General features: G+C 36.4%; 3 protein-coding genes across 4 annotated transcripts; all 3 read left to right on the forward strand.

The window, feature by feature from the left end:
- Window positions 1-220: 220 nt before the first annotated feature.
- Window positions 221-2,758, forward strand: LOC137720500 (eukaryotic translation initiation factor 3 subunit F). Of its 2 annotated transcripts, none has more exons than XM_068459575.2 (6): window positions 221-610; window positions 775-854; window positions 1,236-1,465; window positions 1,849-1,970; window positions 2,050-2,163; window positions 2,373-2,758. In XM_068459575.2, exons 1-6 carry the CDS (start codon window positions 389-391, stop codon window positions 2,460-2,462), a joined length of 858 nt encoding a protein of 285 aa, XP_068315676.1. In that variant the 5' UTR covers window positions 221-388; the 3' UTR covers window positions 2,463-2,758. The 2 variants fall into 2 exon arrangements, with proteins under 2 accessions (XP_068315676.1, XP_068315677.1); XM_068459576.2 differs by having other exon boundaries at window positions 266-595.
- A 4,798-nt stretch (window positions 2,759-7,556) lies between these two features.
- LOC137719654 (WUSCHEL-related homeobox 5-like) lies at window positions 7,557-8,568 on the forward strand. Its single transcript, XM_068458689.2, has 2 exons — window positions 7,557-7,945; window positions 8,067-8,568. The coding sequence occupies exons 1-2, from the start codon at window positions 7,615-7,617 to the stop codon at window positions 8,261-8,263; spliced, it is 528 nt and encodes a 175-aa protein (XP_068314790.1). The 5' UTR covers window positions 7,557-7,614; the 3' UTR covers window positions 8,264-8,568.
- Window positions 8,569-9,972: 1,404 nt separating this feature from the next.
- On the forward strand, window positions 9,973-13,933 carry LOC137720787 (26S proteasome non-ATPase regulatory subunit 7 homolog A). Its single transcript, XM_068459897.2, has 10 exons — window positions 9,973-10,385; window positions 11,320-11,412; window positions 11,498-11,579; window positions 12,168-12,264; window positions 12,420-12,495; window positions 12,654-12,712; window positions 12,877-12,999; window positions 13,180-13,237; window positions 13,359-13,444; window positions 13,542-13,933. Exons 1-10 carry the CDS (start codon window positions 10,199-10,201, stop codon window positions 13,611-13,613), a joined length of 933 nt encoding a protein of 310 aa, XP_068315998.1. The 5' UTR covers window positions 9,973-10,198; the 3' UTR covers window positions 13,614-13,933.
- The last annotated feature ends 1,897 nt before the right edge of the window (window positions 13,934-15,830 follow it).

Raw genomic sequence — 15,830 nt, forward strand, 5'->3', positions numbered from 1 at the left:
TTTCCAAATTCTCCTTCTTTGTAGTCTCCTCATATTTGAACGGCCATAATTAAGTTACGTCAACATTTTGTGTTGACTTATTTGTAGAAAAAGAAAGAAAAATAGGAAAGTAAGAGAGGAGGGGAGAGAAGGGAATTTGGAGGGGAGAGAATCATACTCTGATTTTGCCAACTCTTATTCTTGAAGCCTATTTGGGCCAAGACAGGCCCATTAGACCATTGGATTTCTTAATGATGAAGGGCCTAAAATAAAATGAAAATAAGTGAAATCCAATACTCTCTTCTCTCTCTATCCCCCAAAACCCTAGCGCTCTCGCCATCCTCCGTGCTCTTTCTCGCTTGCACTCTAAGCCCTAAACAAAATCCAGATCCATCGGCGGTGAGAGAGAATGGCGGCGATCGAGCACACTGTGTTGCAGTTCTCCACGTCTCCGTCGTCGAGCTTGTCGGCGAAGGTTCATCCTCTCGTCATCTTTAACATCTGCGATTGCTACGTCAGGCGTCCCGACCAGTCGGAGCGCGTCATCGGCACGCTCCTCGGCTCCGTCCTGCCTGACGGAACTGTCGACATCAGAAACTCCTACGCTGTTCCTCATGTGAGCGCCGAGCAGGTTCTTCTTCCTCATTTGTTTCTTTAATTTTATTATTATTTAGTGATTTGGGTTTTCCCCCTGTTTGGTTGATGAGAAAATTGTGGTTAATTTCTTTAACACCATGAATTTGTGATCCTGCGTTAGAATTTTAGTGACGTTTTGTTTCGGTATCTAATATTCAGGTTGCTTTAGATATTGAGTACCATCACAATATGTTGATATCCCACCAGAAGGTGAATCCCAAGGAAATCATTGTTGGATGGTAAATGTTACTATCTTTTCTGCTTTAGATTTCTTAGTTATTATCGTGCAACTTTTCAGGCATTTTTAATTGACGAATTCGAATAATTTTGTGTTTCATAATGATATTCATTCCGGTGAAATGTTGCTTCTTCTGTGTAATTTATGTTTTAATTCGGTGCGGAACCTGTAACTAGAGCCAAAAATACGAATTCATAAATGGAATAGGGAACATCCTCGTATTTCATGGTACGCGTGAGAGCGCGAGCTCAATGCTTCCCAATGATAGTTTCGCAAATTTCTAAAAGTTCATGCTAGTTTATTTTAAACATATGTAATAGAGATTTGTAAGTTTTCAAGTTGATTGGAATGCTTATTGTTGTGCCTTGATCATTACTTGTAGGTATTCAACTGGCCTTGGAGTTACTGGTGGTAGTGCATTGTTTCATGAATTCTATTCTAGAGAAGCTCCCAACCCGGTTCATTTGACTGTTGATACTGGATTTGTTAATGGAGCGGGTACCATAAAAGCTTATGTTTCGGTGAATTTGTCTCTTGGAGATCGGCAACTTGCTGCGCAGTTTCAAGAAATTCCTCTTGATCTTCGCATGGTTGAAGCTGAGCGAGTTGGATGTAAGTTTATCCCTCTAAACTTTTACTGTTTGTAGCATCATGTGACCATATTGGTGTTCACACGCCCAACACATTCACTTGATCTTCCCTGTATAGTTTTCTGACTTGATGGAAACAGAAGTGACTTTTACGCTAAGTTTTGGAGGAAACTCGAAGGAACTAGTAATTCTGAGAATTACAATTGGTTGAAGGAACTAGTTATATGTGCTATATGTGCTTTTCACATCAATAAAAAATAGTTTGTTTGTCATTTTTGTGCCTAAGCTTTTATTTAGTACATTGGTTGAACTCATTGCTTCCTACTAATTTTTGGATATCATTGTTTGAGCTTTTAAGCACAATGCAGATCTGATTCAAAATCATATGCTTTTCCATGATGACAGATGATATTTTAAAGACCCCAATGGTTGACAAACTCCCAACTGATCTTGAAGGAATGGAAGCCTCAATGGAGCGGCTTCTAGCTTTAATTGATGATGTTTACAAATATGTTGACAATGTTGTGGTTAGTAACGATACTTAACCTTCTTAAGTTGGTCTTTCCATTTATTTTACTTAATTCTAATGAGGTATCATGTTTTCAGGAAGGCCGTATTGAACAAGATAACACTATAGGGAGATTTCTTTTCGATACGATTGCATCTCTTCCAAAACTGTCTCCATCAGCTTTTGATAAGCTTATCAATGACAGCCTGCAGGTGCGATATATTTTGGTTCATTTTGTTGTATCATGAAAGATACAGATCAAAAAAATTCAGTTACTTTAGTTATCTATTATCAATGTCGTTCACAGCTTCCTGTTGTCAGTTGTAGGGTAATGATGCAAAATAGTTCTTCAATACTAGGGTTATAAGTTTGGCGAGCGTTTCTTTGACATTAAACTTGTCCTTTTGTTTGTTACTTACAGGACAACTTGCTCTTACTGTATTTGTCAAGCATCACAAGGACACAGCTCACCTTAGCCGAAAAATTGAACACAGCTGCTCAGGTTCTGTAATGCCTTCGCTTACAGTACCTATGTCATGAGATTCTACTTTTGAAAGTAATCTGTCAAAGGATATATGACCAACTGTGAGAACGGGATCTTTGTTTGCAGAGAAGGGTGTAATATTTTTATTTCCATTGAAAATATAGGTAGGATTGTTCAATCTTTTCAATACTGCTTTAATGGTTGGCTAGAAACATGATCAATTTTGGAGCTAATTTTATGGTTCGTATCCTGTTTCTGTACCGTTGTTTGAAGCTTCGACTTTGTAGTTTATTTTACCAAATTCAGAATAGGTTGTTCCCTAATTCTCAAAACTGATTTGATACTCCTGCTTGACTTGTTTTTCCATCCGTAGGCCCTTACTCTCTTGACGGGCACATATCTAATATTCAACACTCTGTAAATTTTTTCTCCTTTGCTGGTAAATCCAGGAGGCTTCAGATAATTTTGTTTTTTGCAATGTTTTTCGAGAGGTGAACTTTCTTGACGAAGCCATTGCTGACTTGGGGGCATAGTTTGTCTTCGTTTTATACCGGTATGCCCAGCCGGGTAAGCGCTACTCTTCTCGTTAGTAATTTACAAGCAGGTAAGTCAACTTGGTACAAGAACGGACCTAGCCTCTAGCCCACTCCAACTTACACAACTCTCCTATGCAGATGGCTCAGCCCCCGCCCCTGCCCCCGTAGCATTTGTTGGTTGGGTCTGTGCCTCACTAGTTAAGAGCATTTATTTCTGATAAGATTGAGAGTCCTACGTTGAACTTCCCTTGTCCATAAATATCCGCTTTGTACACAATGAGTCGCCCGATGAATCTGTTAATTTGAATATGAAGCGGGTAAAATATCACACGTTATTATCAGAAATCACACTAAGTGCATGTACATGAAATTTTTTCCTTTTGAATACATTCGATATTTATTTACACTGTGAATTTGAACTCGTGACACAATGGATTGAAGAGAGCCCCAGAGCAATTCACCAATTGTGCATATGCATGAACAATAATTAATAACAACCAAAATTAAGTTAGTGGGTTAACACGGATCATAATTAATAAAACCAAAATTAATTTAGCGGGTATGGGGTTAACAGGATACCTAATAATCTAATGAGTTTGGCCACTAATTAGATGCCAGGCAGCAAACAACCAGTACATATGATTGGATCTTTTTCCCCCAAATTCATATTCTCTTCTCTTAATTATAAAATAAGGAATGTTTGATCTGAGTGGGGTGGCTTTTGGCCTTTTTGTCTTGATGATGGCGGTGAAGCTTCCACTGCAGCAACAGCAGCAGCAATGGAAGACAGGAAAGTAGAAAACAAGGCAAGATGTTTATGGGGCGGCCTGGATTTCACGCGTGCCCTAATTCTAGCTTATGACTTCTTGAATCTCACGTTTTACACATTCACCATAACGCAAATCTTTACCCGACTCTTTTCCACAAATATTATAACAAAAGGTTTATACTTAGGGTTTATAGCTTTGTAGATATATTAGATAGAGATGATTTCAGCAATGGTTTTTGAATTTTAGCTCAATTAGATCTTTGGTCCTTGAATAAAAAATCCGTAAGTATTGGTTTCTGCACTTGTTTTAATGTGGAGCAAAGATGATTTTGGCCAGCTTCTTTAGAACTTCCATCCATTTTTTGTCCCTTTAAACCCTTTATTCCATATCTTAGCAAGTTCAGAGACCCATGCTCACGAATTTTTAATTCAGAGATCAAAGTTCCGATTGAGATAAAATTCAGAGACCATTGCTCTAATTATCTATTGGATTAGATTAAGATAGATGGACAATTACAAAAGACACACACAGAGGACAGCGTGGCACTTTTACCAATCTCACACTTCCAACCTACTCTCTTTATATTTAATAGTACTGGCTTGGTTTCAAATGTTTTGGTTCTAATTTGGAAGTTGGGATTTTCAGTCAAATGTAGGTAGTAAAATGCTTTGATCGAGAAGCATGCGTTCCTTAAGATAATAAAGTTCGTAAACCTAATTTTGTTGAGAGAATGTCCCATACAAAGATCAAAGAAAATATATGAGCTTAAAAAGTTTTAAGTCCTTCCACCCATTGCTAACTTGCTATATGATTTTGGGTTAGATATTCGCATTTAAGTCACACGTCACTTTACTTGTTAAAAATTGTCTACATGTTAGATACAAAAATGCCTCATGTTAGTGAATATATTTGAGGCTTATTTTTAGCTACGATAAAAAATAAAAAATAAAAAAAATTCTCACTTTACTCCTTGTGCTCTATCACTCCATGTATTTATATTGTGCCTCACTTTATCTTATTTTGTTAAACTCCGTCGTATAAACCGTTAACTTGTCACATTTTAATCTATTTTATAATTTTCTGTTAACCAAGATCACATTAAAGACACTGCAAGTCAGCAAGTTAACGGTTTATGTGACGAAGTTAACGGAATAAGGTAAAGTGAGACATAAAGTATAAGTACATTGGATAAAGTGAAACAAAACAGAGTTCATACAGTAAAGTCAGATTTTATGAAGAGTACATGTGTCATAGTTAAAACTAAGCCTATATTATATTTTATGCAAAATGTAGAGTATTGTTTGACATCGGAAATTTAAGAAACTATAAAAGAGCCAATATTTAGAAGAATGGAAGTCTATGTTTAAAAGAGATTTGAACTTCTCTATCCATTAGTTTACGAACTCAGTTCTGACAAATATTATTCACCTGCATAAGCAGAAAGAGGGGCAAAAGTTGCTTCCAAAGGAGACATGTTCAAGATGACGATGATCGTGGGTTGGCACTTACCCAGGAAAATGCAAACCCTAGTGCTTATGCCAACCCAGCAAAAATCCTAGTGCTGTATTACCACGATTAAACAAATTAATTAAATCCATGATCTCTCCAAATTTAGTTTCCTGACATGCATAGCCTGTTCGCTAATTAACAAGATCATTTCTTAGTTTAGTACTAATTATTAAGAGTCCTAGGGGTTAGATAGAAGACCACATTCACAGACAGCAGTCAGCAAACTATTGTGTCAAGTGCGAACAAACAAATATTTTACTCGTGAATGCGAACACCATCGGGAATTGTTGAAAGTGCGCAACACAACTTGGCCACACTGCTCTTCGATCTTGACTAGCAATTACCAAAACATATTATATCTTATTCAAAATCTTGAGAGATCAAATCAAACCATCCATGCTCGAAGACTTTTCTTGGGATTTTGTCACAAACGTCTGAATTAAATGGATCATGAAACCATTATCCTCGTTTTGAAGTAATCAATAAGGTTAAATATTACAAAACTTATCGTTCTTCCTGATTAGTTTTATTTTTCTTTTACGTATTGAAATATATCTCAAGTTCGAATCTTCTTCTAAAGAAAAAAAGTACGAAATCTGATAATATTAGTAGACTGTATACATACAGAAAGTATATTAGAGGCTCCACAAGAACTTAAATATCTGCATCCCAATCAATCCCCAATTTAGCTACCATATCAGAGCTTCATTTCTCTTCCAATGAACATTCACCACATACACTTCTAGTTCATGTTAATTAAAGATTTGCATTCATCGACTAAACCCCATAGCTATTTTCCAAAACCCTCCTCTAGCTACTCTAGCTAGTGTTTTTTTTTTTTTTTGAACTTTTTTATCTGCACTTTGTCGTGCACTCATTTATTAATGAAACATATGTTCATTCGCAAAAAAGTATAGCATGTGTAGCGTATAGATCAGTTCCATTTTTCAAAAAAGTAAATCGCATGCAAATCTAATGGCGTATGTATCATGCATATGATCATTAACGTTCAAACCTTCTCATCCAACATATCCCTGTGTAGGGACAAACCCTAAAATACAAAACTTCACCTACAGTTTTGATCACTCCCAGAATTGGGTAACATACAATCAAATGATAAAAGATGAAGCAAACCAAGTGACTGGAAAAAGGGGGATGTAGTTGCTTACGACAGGAGGCACATGACATAAGAAAATCCAATATATGTCTCCTCTTCTCTTTTCCCATTTTGGCTGGTCATGCGTTGTCCGTCCCTCCTAAATTTCAATTTTTGGTGGCTTTATTGTCGCTTTGTTTATGTTCCCACACATCCTTAATTAAAAGGAGGTTTATATATCAATTGTCCCCACTCTATTTGACTGAGCTGTAATCAGTTTTTAGGGTCAACCTAACTCAGTATCTTTGTCAGTCTGTTGCGATCACAACCGTCCAATGCAAAACAGACAATGTGTAATTTTGACCTTCACTTGCATCGATCGTTTTTCTGCTAATACCCCCAATTAAGATAATCCAGGAGATTGCACTCTTCTACATGATCTTTAGCAGACACCAACTAATTAAAAATGATGCTTGGCTTTACTCACATGTCTGGTTATCTTGGACTTACTATACTAATTATGAATGGTTTGGAAATGCATTTTTATAAAGTACTTCTCTATTTTTTTTTAAAAACAAAAATGCAAGGGATTTTCTAGAAATCCCTTGAAGTACAAAAAACCACAAATATAATAAGTGTTCTTCTACGAAGTAGTGTTTTTTTTTAATCTAAACATTGTTAGAAGGGTTTTGCTCATAACTGAAAAGCACAAAAAACCATAAAAATTGATAGGGAAGTAAGTTTTACACATCTTTTTAACCTTTTACACTCATATTTAATTATGGACGATTAATTCTATTTCACTTATCCAATTCGACTACTATAAATAAAAACACAATGTTTGAAAAGCTAAAAAAAAATATGTGGAAATATATAATGCATATGAACTTAACGTAAGTAAATACCAAAAAATATAGTTTAGGGAAAACTTTCATCTTGTCTGCTCGCCGACAAATGTTGAACATTGGCAGCTTTCGCGCATGTCCCTCTCTTTCTCTCAGCACAGAAAACTGGGCAAAGATAATTAAAACCGAACAAATCCACATAATTATTCAATCTCAAATTCTCTAAAAACAACGCAGACTAATGTATAAACAAAGAACTAACACAAAAAAATTATAATAAAAAAAAAACCAAAGTACTGTCTACTTTAGGGTATTATATATGCACACGGGTTCACACTGTTTTGAGTTCAGAAGCTCAGAAAAAGGAAGTTCCTGAGGCAGCAGCACAGACTGGTTTTGTTTCTAGCCATTTGAAGCTGAAATATGGACGAGGGCATGTCAGGATTTTGCATTAAGGCATCGAGTTTTCGCGATGGTGGTAATGGTAATAGTGGAACCAAGTGCGGGCGTTGGAATCCAACTGCAGAACAGGTTAAAGTTTTGACTGACCTGTTCAGGTCTGGACTCCGAACGCCGAGCACTGATCAGATTCAGAAAATCTCCTCTCAGCTAAGCTTTTATGGCAAGATCGAGAGCAAGAACGTCTTTTACTGGTTTCAGAATCACAAAGCCAGAGAAAGACAAAAGCGGCGTAAAGTTTCTATTGATGAAAAGGATATCATTCGTCGAGATCAGGAGAACATGTCTCCAAAACGTCCGTTGCTTTAAAATTTCTCTTTCTTGAAGTACTTCGGTTTAGGGTTTTTCTAGTATGCACCTGAATTTATATGGTGCTTGTATTCTTTTTTCACGGTTTTATTTTCCGTTCCTTGCAGAAATAAATCAGGTTTCGGAGCCGGCGAGAGTGATTGAGACCCTTCAACTTTTCCCCATAAACTCTTTCAACGAATCTGAAGGAGAGAAGCTGAGATTTCACGCAAACGAATATTGCAAGGAGGCGTCAGCTTTTACCTACACTGTTGGGACAGAAATGGACCTTCCACCTTTGGATCTGCGTTTAAGTTTCCTTTGAATTACATGCTTCAAATTTATGAGAAAAAGAACGGAAAAAAGAAGCTCCTAGCTAGCTAGTATTCATGGTTGCCATTTGTAGAATTTGGGGTTTAGCAGCTGGCATGAAAGGGTGAACGGAAAGGTAGGGAGGGAGAGATAGTTGTTGAATAGTTTACGTAGTATTGACGCTAATTTGAGTTGTTGAATTAAGATATTGGAAATTGTTGGACATTCTTCTCTGCATGTGCACTGTCTTGTTGTTATTAATTTCTCTGTGATTTACTCTGTCGGATTTCTTGTTTGTATGAATGGCTTGGAAATTGGAATTTTCTCTTGCTCCACATGAGAAATGTCTCCTTGGGCTGCATAATTGTGAATAAAATACTTAACCTTGGCCTTGGTCATATGACATATACCTATTACTTACCTTGGGTCTGCTTCCCAGCTTTGCATTTCATGTACTAATCTTAGAGCTTCCCCACTTCCCCACAGCCCTCATTTATCCTTACTAAGTAAAGTAATACTCAATTCTCATCCACTTACCTTGGTCTTATCCATCACATTTTATACTATTCTTAAATATCATTTGGATATTCTAAAACTGCTCTTTCATTGCAGATGTGAGCGTATCTACATTGTTCAATCGATTGTGTTCTTTTGTATGCACTCGAGTTTGAATCACTCTCTTCGTAGTTTGAATTAACGGGAGGAGATTGAAATTCAAGCTTAAAACCTATTTTAGTATTGAAAAGAGAAGTGTTACTAGACTAGAAGTTAGTTGGTATGGAAGTGTCTACAACTTGTTTACTTCTTATGTTTATGTATCCATAACATTGAAGAACTTTGCGTCTGACAATTAAACTAGGTGGTTCGACATACTTACAAAGAAGCTGGTCCCTAAATATTTAGGTACAACATGACCTTATGCAAGAGGAATATATATGGATATGGCCGACCGAACCAATAAGGCCATACAGCCATACTCATAAACGTAGGGTCCCCTTGTTTATTCTTCTCACCTTTGCCCACCCAAATAGTCTTTCTATGAGCCTTATGCCCCCATATGCCCGGCCGGATGCAAGAATCTCTCCTCATGTAGGTACAAATTTTATTGCAAAAGTTTCATTCCTTTGTAAATGAGTTGGACAATTTACCTAGCCTGATTGTCAGGGACACAAGAATTTCACCTTACCATTGGGTGATAGTGATAGGAGCTTGTATGAGTACTTTGACACGAGTGTCATGGGCCATGACAATAACGTCTTAAAAAATTAAGGTTTTTGGCTGAAAAGATCTAACTTGAGTCGATGGTTGATGAAATAATTGATTTTTAGCATGTCGTTGATATCTCATCGTTGTGTCATCAAAATTTAGTCTATACCAAGATTTTAATTTTAGATCACTTAGTCAAAAAAATATAAGAAGGAAAAGCAATTTACAACAGGCCCAAAAGCAAATGTAGTTGGCCCATAATAAAACCCATAAATCTTGGGTTCAATCTTCATAACATGGGCTTTGGTGCCCAACTCAAGCACCAAAAGCAAATAAAATTATTTCAAATACAAAGAACTTGTTTGTATGTGAATTTGTAATGGTTGAAAGCGTTTTTGATGAAAATGTTTTTAGAATCAATTATTAGTAAAGATGCAAGTATATCATAGAAAATCATTTGAAGTGCTTCTTGTTTCTTGAAAGAAGCATATAACTGTTTTTGAAACCTAAAATATATTTTTTTTAAAACACTTTCAATTATTTTAAAGAACATCCAAACGAGCTCAAATTATCAAGTCCGGTGAGAGAACCGAAAGGAAAGAGAACAAAGAAGAGCTGAGCAAGCAAAGAGCTTTTTCCAAATAAATTAGGGAGAGAGACAGAGGTTTCCTGCAGAAGAAGCTAACTCAAAATTACTGCAGAAAAAGCAGGAAAATTCAGAGAAAGCAGAAGAAGTCCAGCAATGGATGTGGTCAAAACGCAGCAAATCTCCGCGAGGCCGATCGAGAAGGTGATAGTTCACCCGCTGGTTCTGCTCAGCATCGTCGACAACTACAACAGGGTCGCCAAAGACACTCGCAAGCGCGTCGTCGGAGTTCTGCTCGGCTCGTCGTACAAGGGCACCGTCGACGTCACCAACAGCTACGCCGGTTCGTTTATAACAAGCTCGCTTAGTCCCTCTGCTTCTCGGCTATGTTTGAATCTCGTTTGCTTTTATTTATTTTGAATTAATTTAAATTTTTTTGGGTGAATATTCGAATATTTTATCTGATTAAGGAAGTTTTTGTTCTGAATTATGCTCCAAACTGTGGTAAATTTTTGTTTGGTCAGTGAGAAAATCTGTGTTTGGGCTCTATGGCATTGTGAAAAGGTGTATTTTTGTTAAATTATTCAAAAGAATGAGTGTGTTTCTGCTGCTATGAGCTTGAACTTGGAAGTGGTTAAGCAAATTTAGGTTACATTTGCATGCTGCTGAATGAATTTCAGTTGGTTTAGGCTGCATTTCAGAATTGAGATGTAGAAAGTTAAATTAGTTATGAGGGGTTGTCCCATTCCAGACATGCCCTTTGATAAGGCATTTCGAAGTTTAATTCGAGAGCTGCTGAGGTTGTTGTAGTGTGAAGTTGCGAAATTTCTGCTTTAATTTGCTTTCCAAATGCATAGACCTACACAATTTTGGATTGATTTATGTACGGGGCAGTGCAGTTCCTATGTTTTTGTTTATCAGTGTACTTTCTATATATTTGTTGATCAATGCACTTTCTTGTTAATTTCCGATTTCATTTTTGGTTCTTTAGTTGATAGTCTGTAGCACATGCATTCTATAGCCTGTAGCACTTGCTTTCTTGTAGTATTTTGATTTTATTGTTTATTGGTTTTTCAAAAGAATTTGATGCAGTATCAGTCTCGAACTTCATGATTGCGCTCTTAAATTTAACTTAGTGGTTTAGTTTTTGTGTTTTTGTTAAACTTGATTTTTTTCTTCTTATTTTGCGTTTTCATCTTGTTGCCTGTAGAACCTTCTATGTTTCTAGATCAAGTGCGTTACTTTTGACTCATATTAGTATTGATCTTTATTCACAGTTCCCTTTGAAGAAGATGACAAGGATCCCAGTATCTGGTTTCTTGATCACAACTACCATGAAGCCATGTATTCCATGGCAAAGAGAATAAATGGTATGAGTATATACTATGTCTCCTTCCCTAGATTCGCACATTATCTGTTATGATGCAAAAATTGACAAATAATTTTTTTTTCCAGCAAAGGAGCACGTTGTGGGATGGTACAGCACAGGTCCAAAATTGCGAGAAAATGACTTAGACATTCACGGTTTATTTAATGAGTAAGCCTGCGTAAACCCTATGAAAAACATCTACTTGGTGTTGAGATTCCATTAGAATATGAATATCATGAATGCTTCTTATAACCAGTCTGGTCAACAAAGTTTAAGTGGAAGGACAACATGGAGATAATTAAAGGTGTAAGGTTCATATCGTTCAAATTGATATTAGAGAAACTAATTCTCAACTGACTAGAAGAAGCAAATGTGTTCTTCAACCCTTATTTCTTAACTCTTGTCTTCATTTTGTTATACTGTGATACCCATTTTTTTGTGTAACTTGAATATTGGTAAATTTAATCAAGATGTCTGAGATTTTGGAAACCTTGAGGTTCTCCATCAGTTTTCTATAAAATATTGATGGTTGGTTATGAGGAAGCCGTATACCTGTAAGTGGTATTCTTATGAAATGGTGGAAATATTATGTTTTTTGTTTAATTGTTTTGTCTCTATCATGGTGAAACATGCTTAAGCATTTTGCACCCATCAGCAGATACATGAATTCGTGTTTCTATTCATTATCCTTGAGATGTATGAATTCCTGTTTCTTTTCTTCTACATTATATCACAATTTCCCTTTTGATTTTGCAGTTATGTTCCAAATCCTGTCTTGGTCATAATTGATGTCCAACCTAAGGAGCTGGGAATACCAACAAAAGCTTACTGTGCCGTTGAAGAGGTTAAAGAGGTAGAATCATAATTTTTTCGGATATGCCTTGCCTTTTGTATTGGTCTGGTCATATACTAAGTTCTTCCAAAACAAGTGTTATGGTTGGAGCTATTTTGACTTGAAACCTGGTTTTAATGCTGTAAATTTGAATTAACATTTTGGTACGATTACAGAATGCTACCCAGAAAAGCCAGAAGATTTTCGTTCATGTGCCTTCTGAAATTGCTGCCCATGAAGTTGAGGAAATTGGTAAGCCCATGGAAACTGAACTACCCTTTCTTGTAACATTGAATAAGTAGGACTTCTAAGTTATTGCATGCACATATTGATTTATTGCTTTCCTTTGTGCGTTGGTGGTCATTTTGTTTCTACTTATGGTTTTTATTGACCATATTACCCTTTAACAGGAGTGGAACACTTGCTTAGAGATGTGAAAGATACAACCATCAGCACTCTTGCAACAGAGGTTTGGTTTTGGTGATTTTGTTTTCATTAGCTTCCTCGTTTTATTTACGCTCACACAGTATGTATGTATGTATGTATGTATGTATGTATGAAGTCAATTTTATTAGATTTTCTTAATGCATATAAGAGGCGATACAAGAAACTTAGTTTCCAAGTCTTGTACAGGTTACAGGGAAACTCACAGCCTTGAAGGGATTGGAAGCAAGACTTAAGGAGATTCGGGGTTATCTGGACCTTGTTATTGATGGCAAGCTCCCATTAAACCACGAGATTTTGTACCACCTACAGGTTCGGTTTTGGCTTAACCTACATGTAGTGTAGGCTAGAATCTTAATGTAATGCTAGTTTGATTTGTCTCTTAACTTTTATTTCACAACAATGAAATATTGTAGTTCTTTTGCCTACTGTTGATATTTTCACCCTCACACTCATACATTTTTCTTATTTTTCTATCCCAAATCCTTGTAGGATGTGTTCAATCTACTTCCAAATCTTAATGTTTCTGATCTCATCAAGGCTTTTTCAGGTAAAAAAAAAAAAAGTACCATGTTTATCGTTTAGACTGCTTTATTGTTTAGATTTATGGTTCCTGCATTAGTGCCTATTTTGTTAATAGTGTTGATTCATGTTGTTGCTGTCATGTGCAGTGAAAACAAATGATATGATGTTGGTTATATATCTTTCTTCCCTCATCCGAAGCGTTATTGCTCTTCACAACTTGATCAACAACAAGGTGAGATGCCTTTCCATGAATGTGTATTGGTCTTCCTTAATTTTCTCAGCAAACTTCTCATATTGTATTGGAATGTAAAAATGTTGGAATATTTCAGATGCACAATAAGGAGCATGAAAGGGCAGAAGACTCGAAACAAGTTGCCGTAACAGCTGCAGCTGGAAGCTAAGAGTTTTTAAATACAGCTTGGACGATTGAGGGACGTTATCTATCGATGAAGATAACTGATGCGTACTTTCTTTTCATTCCATATCCTCGATGAATATGAAGTTAGATTTGGAGGGATGCATGGGACATGCCTGATTTAGTGATCACCCCTAATCTTATCCCATGTCCCAGACAGTGCTTTCACTTCCTTTCAAATATATGACATGCATTGTGGTATGCAGTGGGATCCGAAAAATATAGAATCTGTTCCAATTTAAGGATCTTATTTAACAACATTACTAGCGCGTCACGTTTATTTATTTGAAATTGAAATTACTTTGATTCTTGATTGTTTCGTGATTTGCTATTTGCTAATGCATGGATGGTGTTTGAATTATTATGTTTCTCTCAGTAATTGTGAAGGGTACAGCATTAGCACTCAGTCTTGTTCACCAATCTGAACCGCTTGCTGGAACTCAGCATCCATGACCACCCCATCCATAACATGTATTCTGCTCATCGTCTGAGGTTCCAGACGGTCGGGGTCGGTGTACGGGGCGATAGGGAAGGCGTTTGATTCAGCTGAGATGGAATTGCTGCTGAGGTCCAACTCCAGTCTCCGGGAGTTTGAGAAGTTGAGATGGAGATGGTAAAGCCTGAGATTTTAGGGTATTAGAATTTAAAGCATTGAGATTGGTGCGACGTGTATAGGTGTTCATGGACCATGTGAAGAGTCTTAAGATGAATGCGGCCCAAAAATTGGTTACCAAGCTATTTCAAGCTTTAAAAACTTGCTTTTATGGAACTATCAATTGGGCCTAATTTTATGGAATGTGTTAGGCTTAGTTTCGGCTCCTAATCCTAACTCATTTCATAAATTTGCAACTGATTGCCCCTAATGCGATGTTGATGTCATATGGAAAAAGAACAAGAATGCAAATATGGGTTACGTCAATTGACCAACAACGTATGCTCGCCTGTGACCGTGAACAAATACCCTATCTCATAAATTATAGTAGTTTATGATATATATATATTTTGGAAACATATATTGTTGAGAAAAGAAAAACAAAAAAGAGATACAATTGTCAAGAAAATTGATACTCATCTAAAATAGCATAAGCGATTATTCAGATTTTGAAATAAAAGTAAAATTCACAAATAGACAAGACATCCTCCCTTTGTCCGTACAGACCAAATTAATCGTCGCCGTCCAAACCATGTCCGCATTACAACACCGGGAGGGCCCACACATAACCAACGGTTGTTAGCCTTATAAGGTTATACAATTAAAACACAAACAAAGAAGTGACAAACCTAATTCCAATTATAATCATGGTACTCGAGCAAGGAAGGTGAAGGGCATGGCAACACTAGGATCTTCTACAAACACCTAGTTGAATACAACTACTCTATAGGAAGCCTTATGTTGTGTGTTCTAGGGTTTATAGGGACCGGTATTTATATAAGCTAAAAGCTAGGGTTTCCATCCATAAAGGAAACCTAAACTTACTTTCTTAGCCTCCAAGTCAAGTATCATAATCATATTCAATTAAGGATTTTATCAATTCTATTTCCAATATAAGACATGTTATATAGGATTGATATCTTTAAGAGATATCACAATCAACATTATTCTCCAATATTACATTCCTATTACATGCAGTAGACCACTTAAAAGTTGATTTATATTGGATAAATCCAACATTCTCCCACTTGGTCTACAAAATTTAATATTCACGTTTATACTTGAGATTGGAGATTAATGTTGATTTAGTGGCCATGTAACAGTGATTACATCTCATCCTTAATGCAGTTTCTGTCAAATGCATTTCTTAACATGGAACTAACAAGGTTGTAGGGTTGACACAACCCAGAACCTTCATAATCACACATGCTAAGATCCTCATTCACATGAAACACAAATAATGATCAAGAGATGAAACTTTTAAACCAAAAACCAAAATGTCTTACTTTATATCATCTCAGGTCCAGCTTATGTTTCTTCAAAGCCTTAAATCTGTCAACGCAGATATCCTTCATCTAATGAAACCAACATAACCTGTAGGTGTGAATACATCTCCAAAACAATCATGCATCACTTTCATTAGACCAATAACAACAAACAATGTTCGTAGCCAACGGACACAACTGAAAATACCAAATAGGCACATGTCCAAGTAAAATATCCCAAAACTTCCTAAAACAAATTAATTCAACACTTGTGAGCAAGATGAAT

The sequence above is a fragment of the Pyrus communis genome, chromosome 1 (assembly GCF_041283825.1).
Source record: "Pyrus communis isolate YQ-2024b chromosome 1, ASM4128382v1, whole genome shotgun sequence".
Classification (NCBI taxonomy): domain Eukaryota; kingdom Viridiplantae; phylum Streptophyta; class Magnoliopsida; order Rosales; family Rosaceae; genus Pyrus; species Pyrus communis.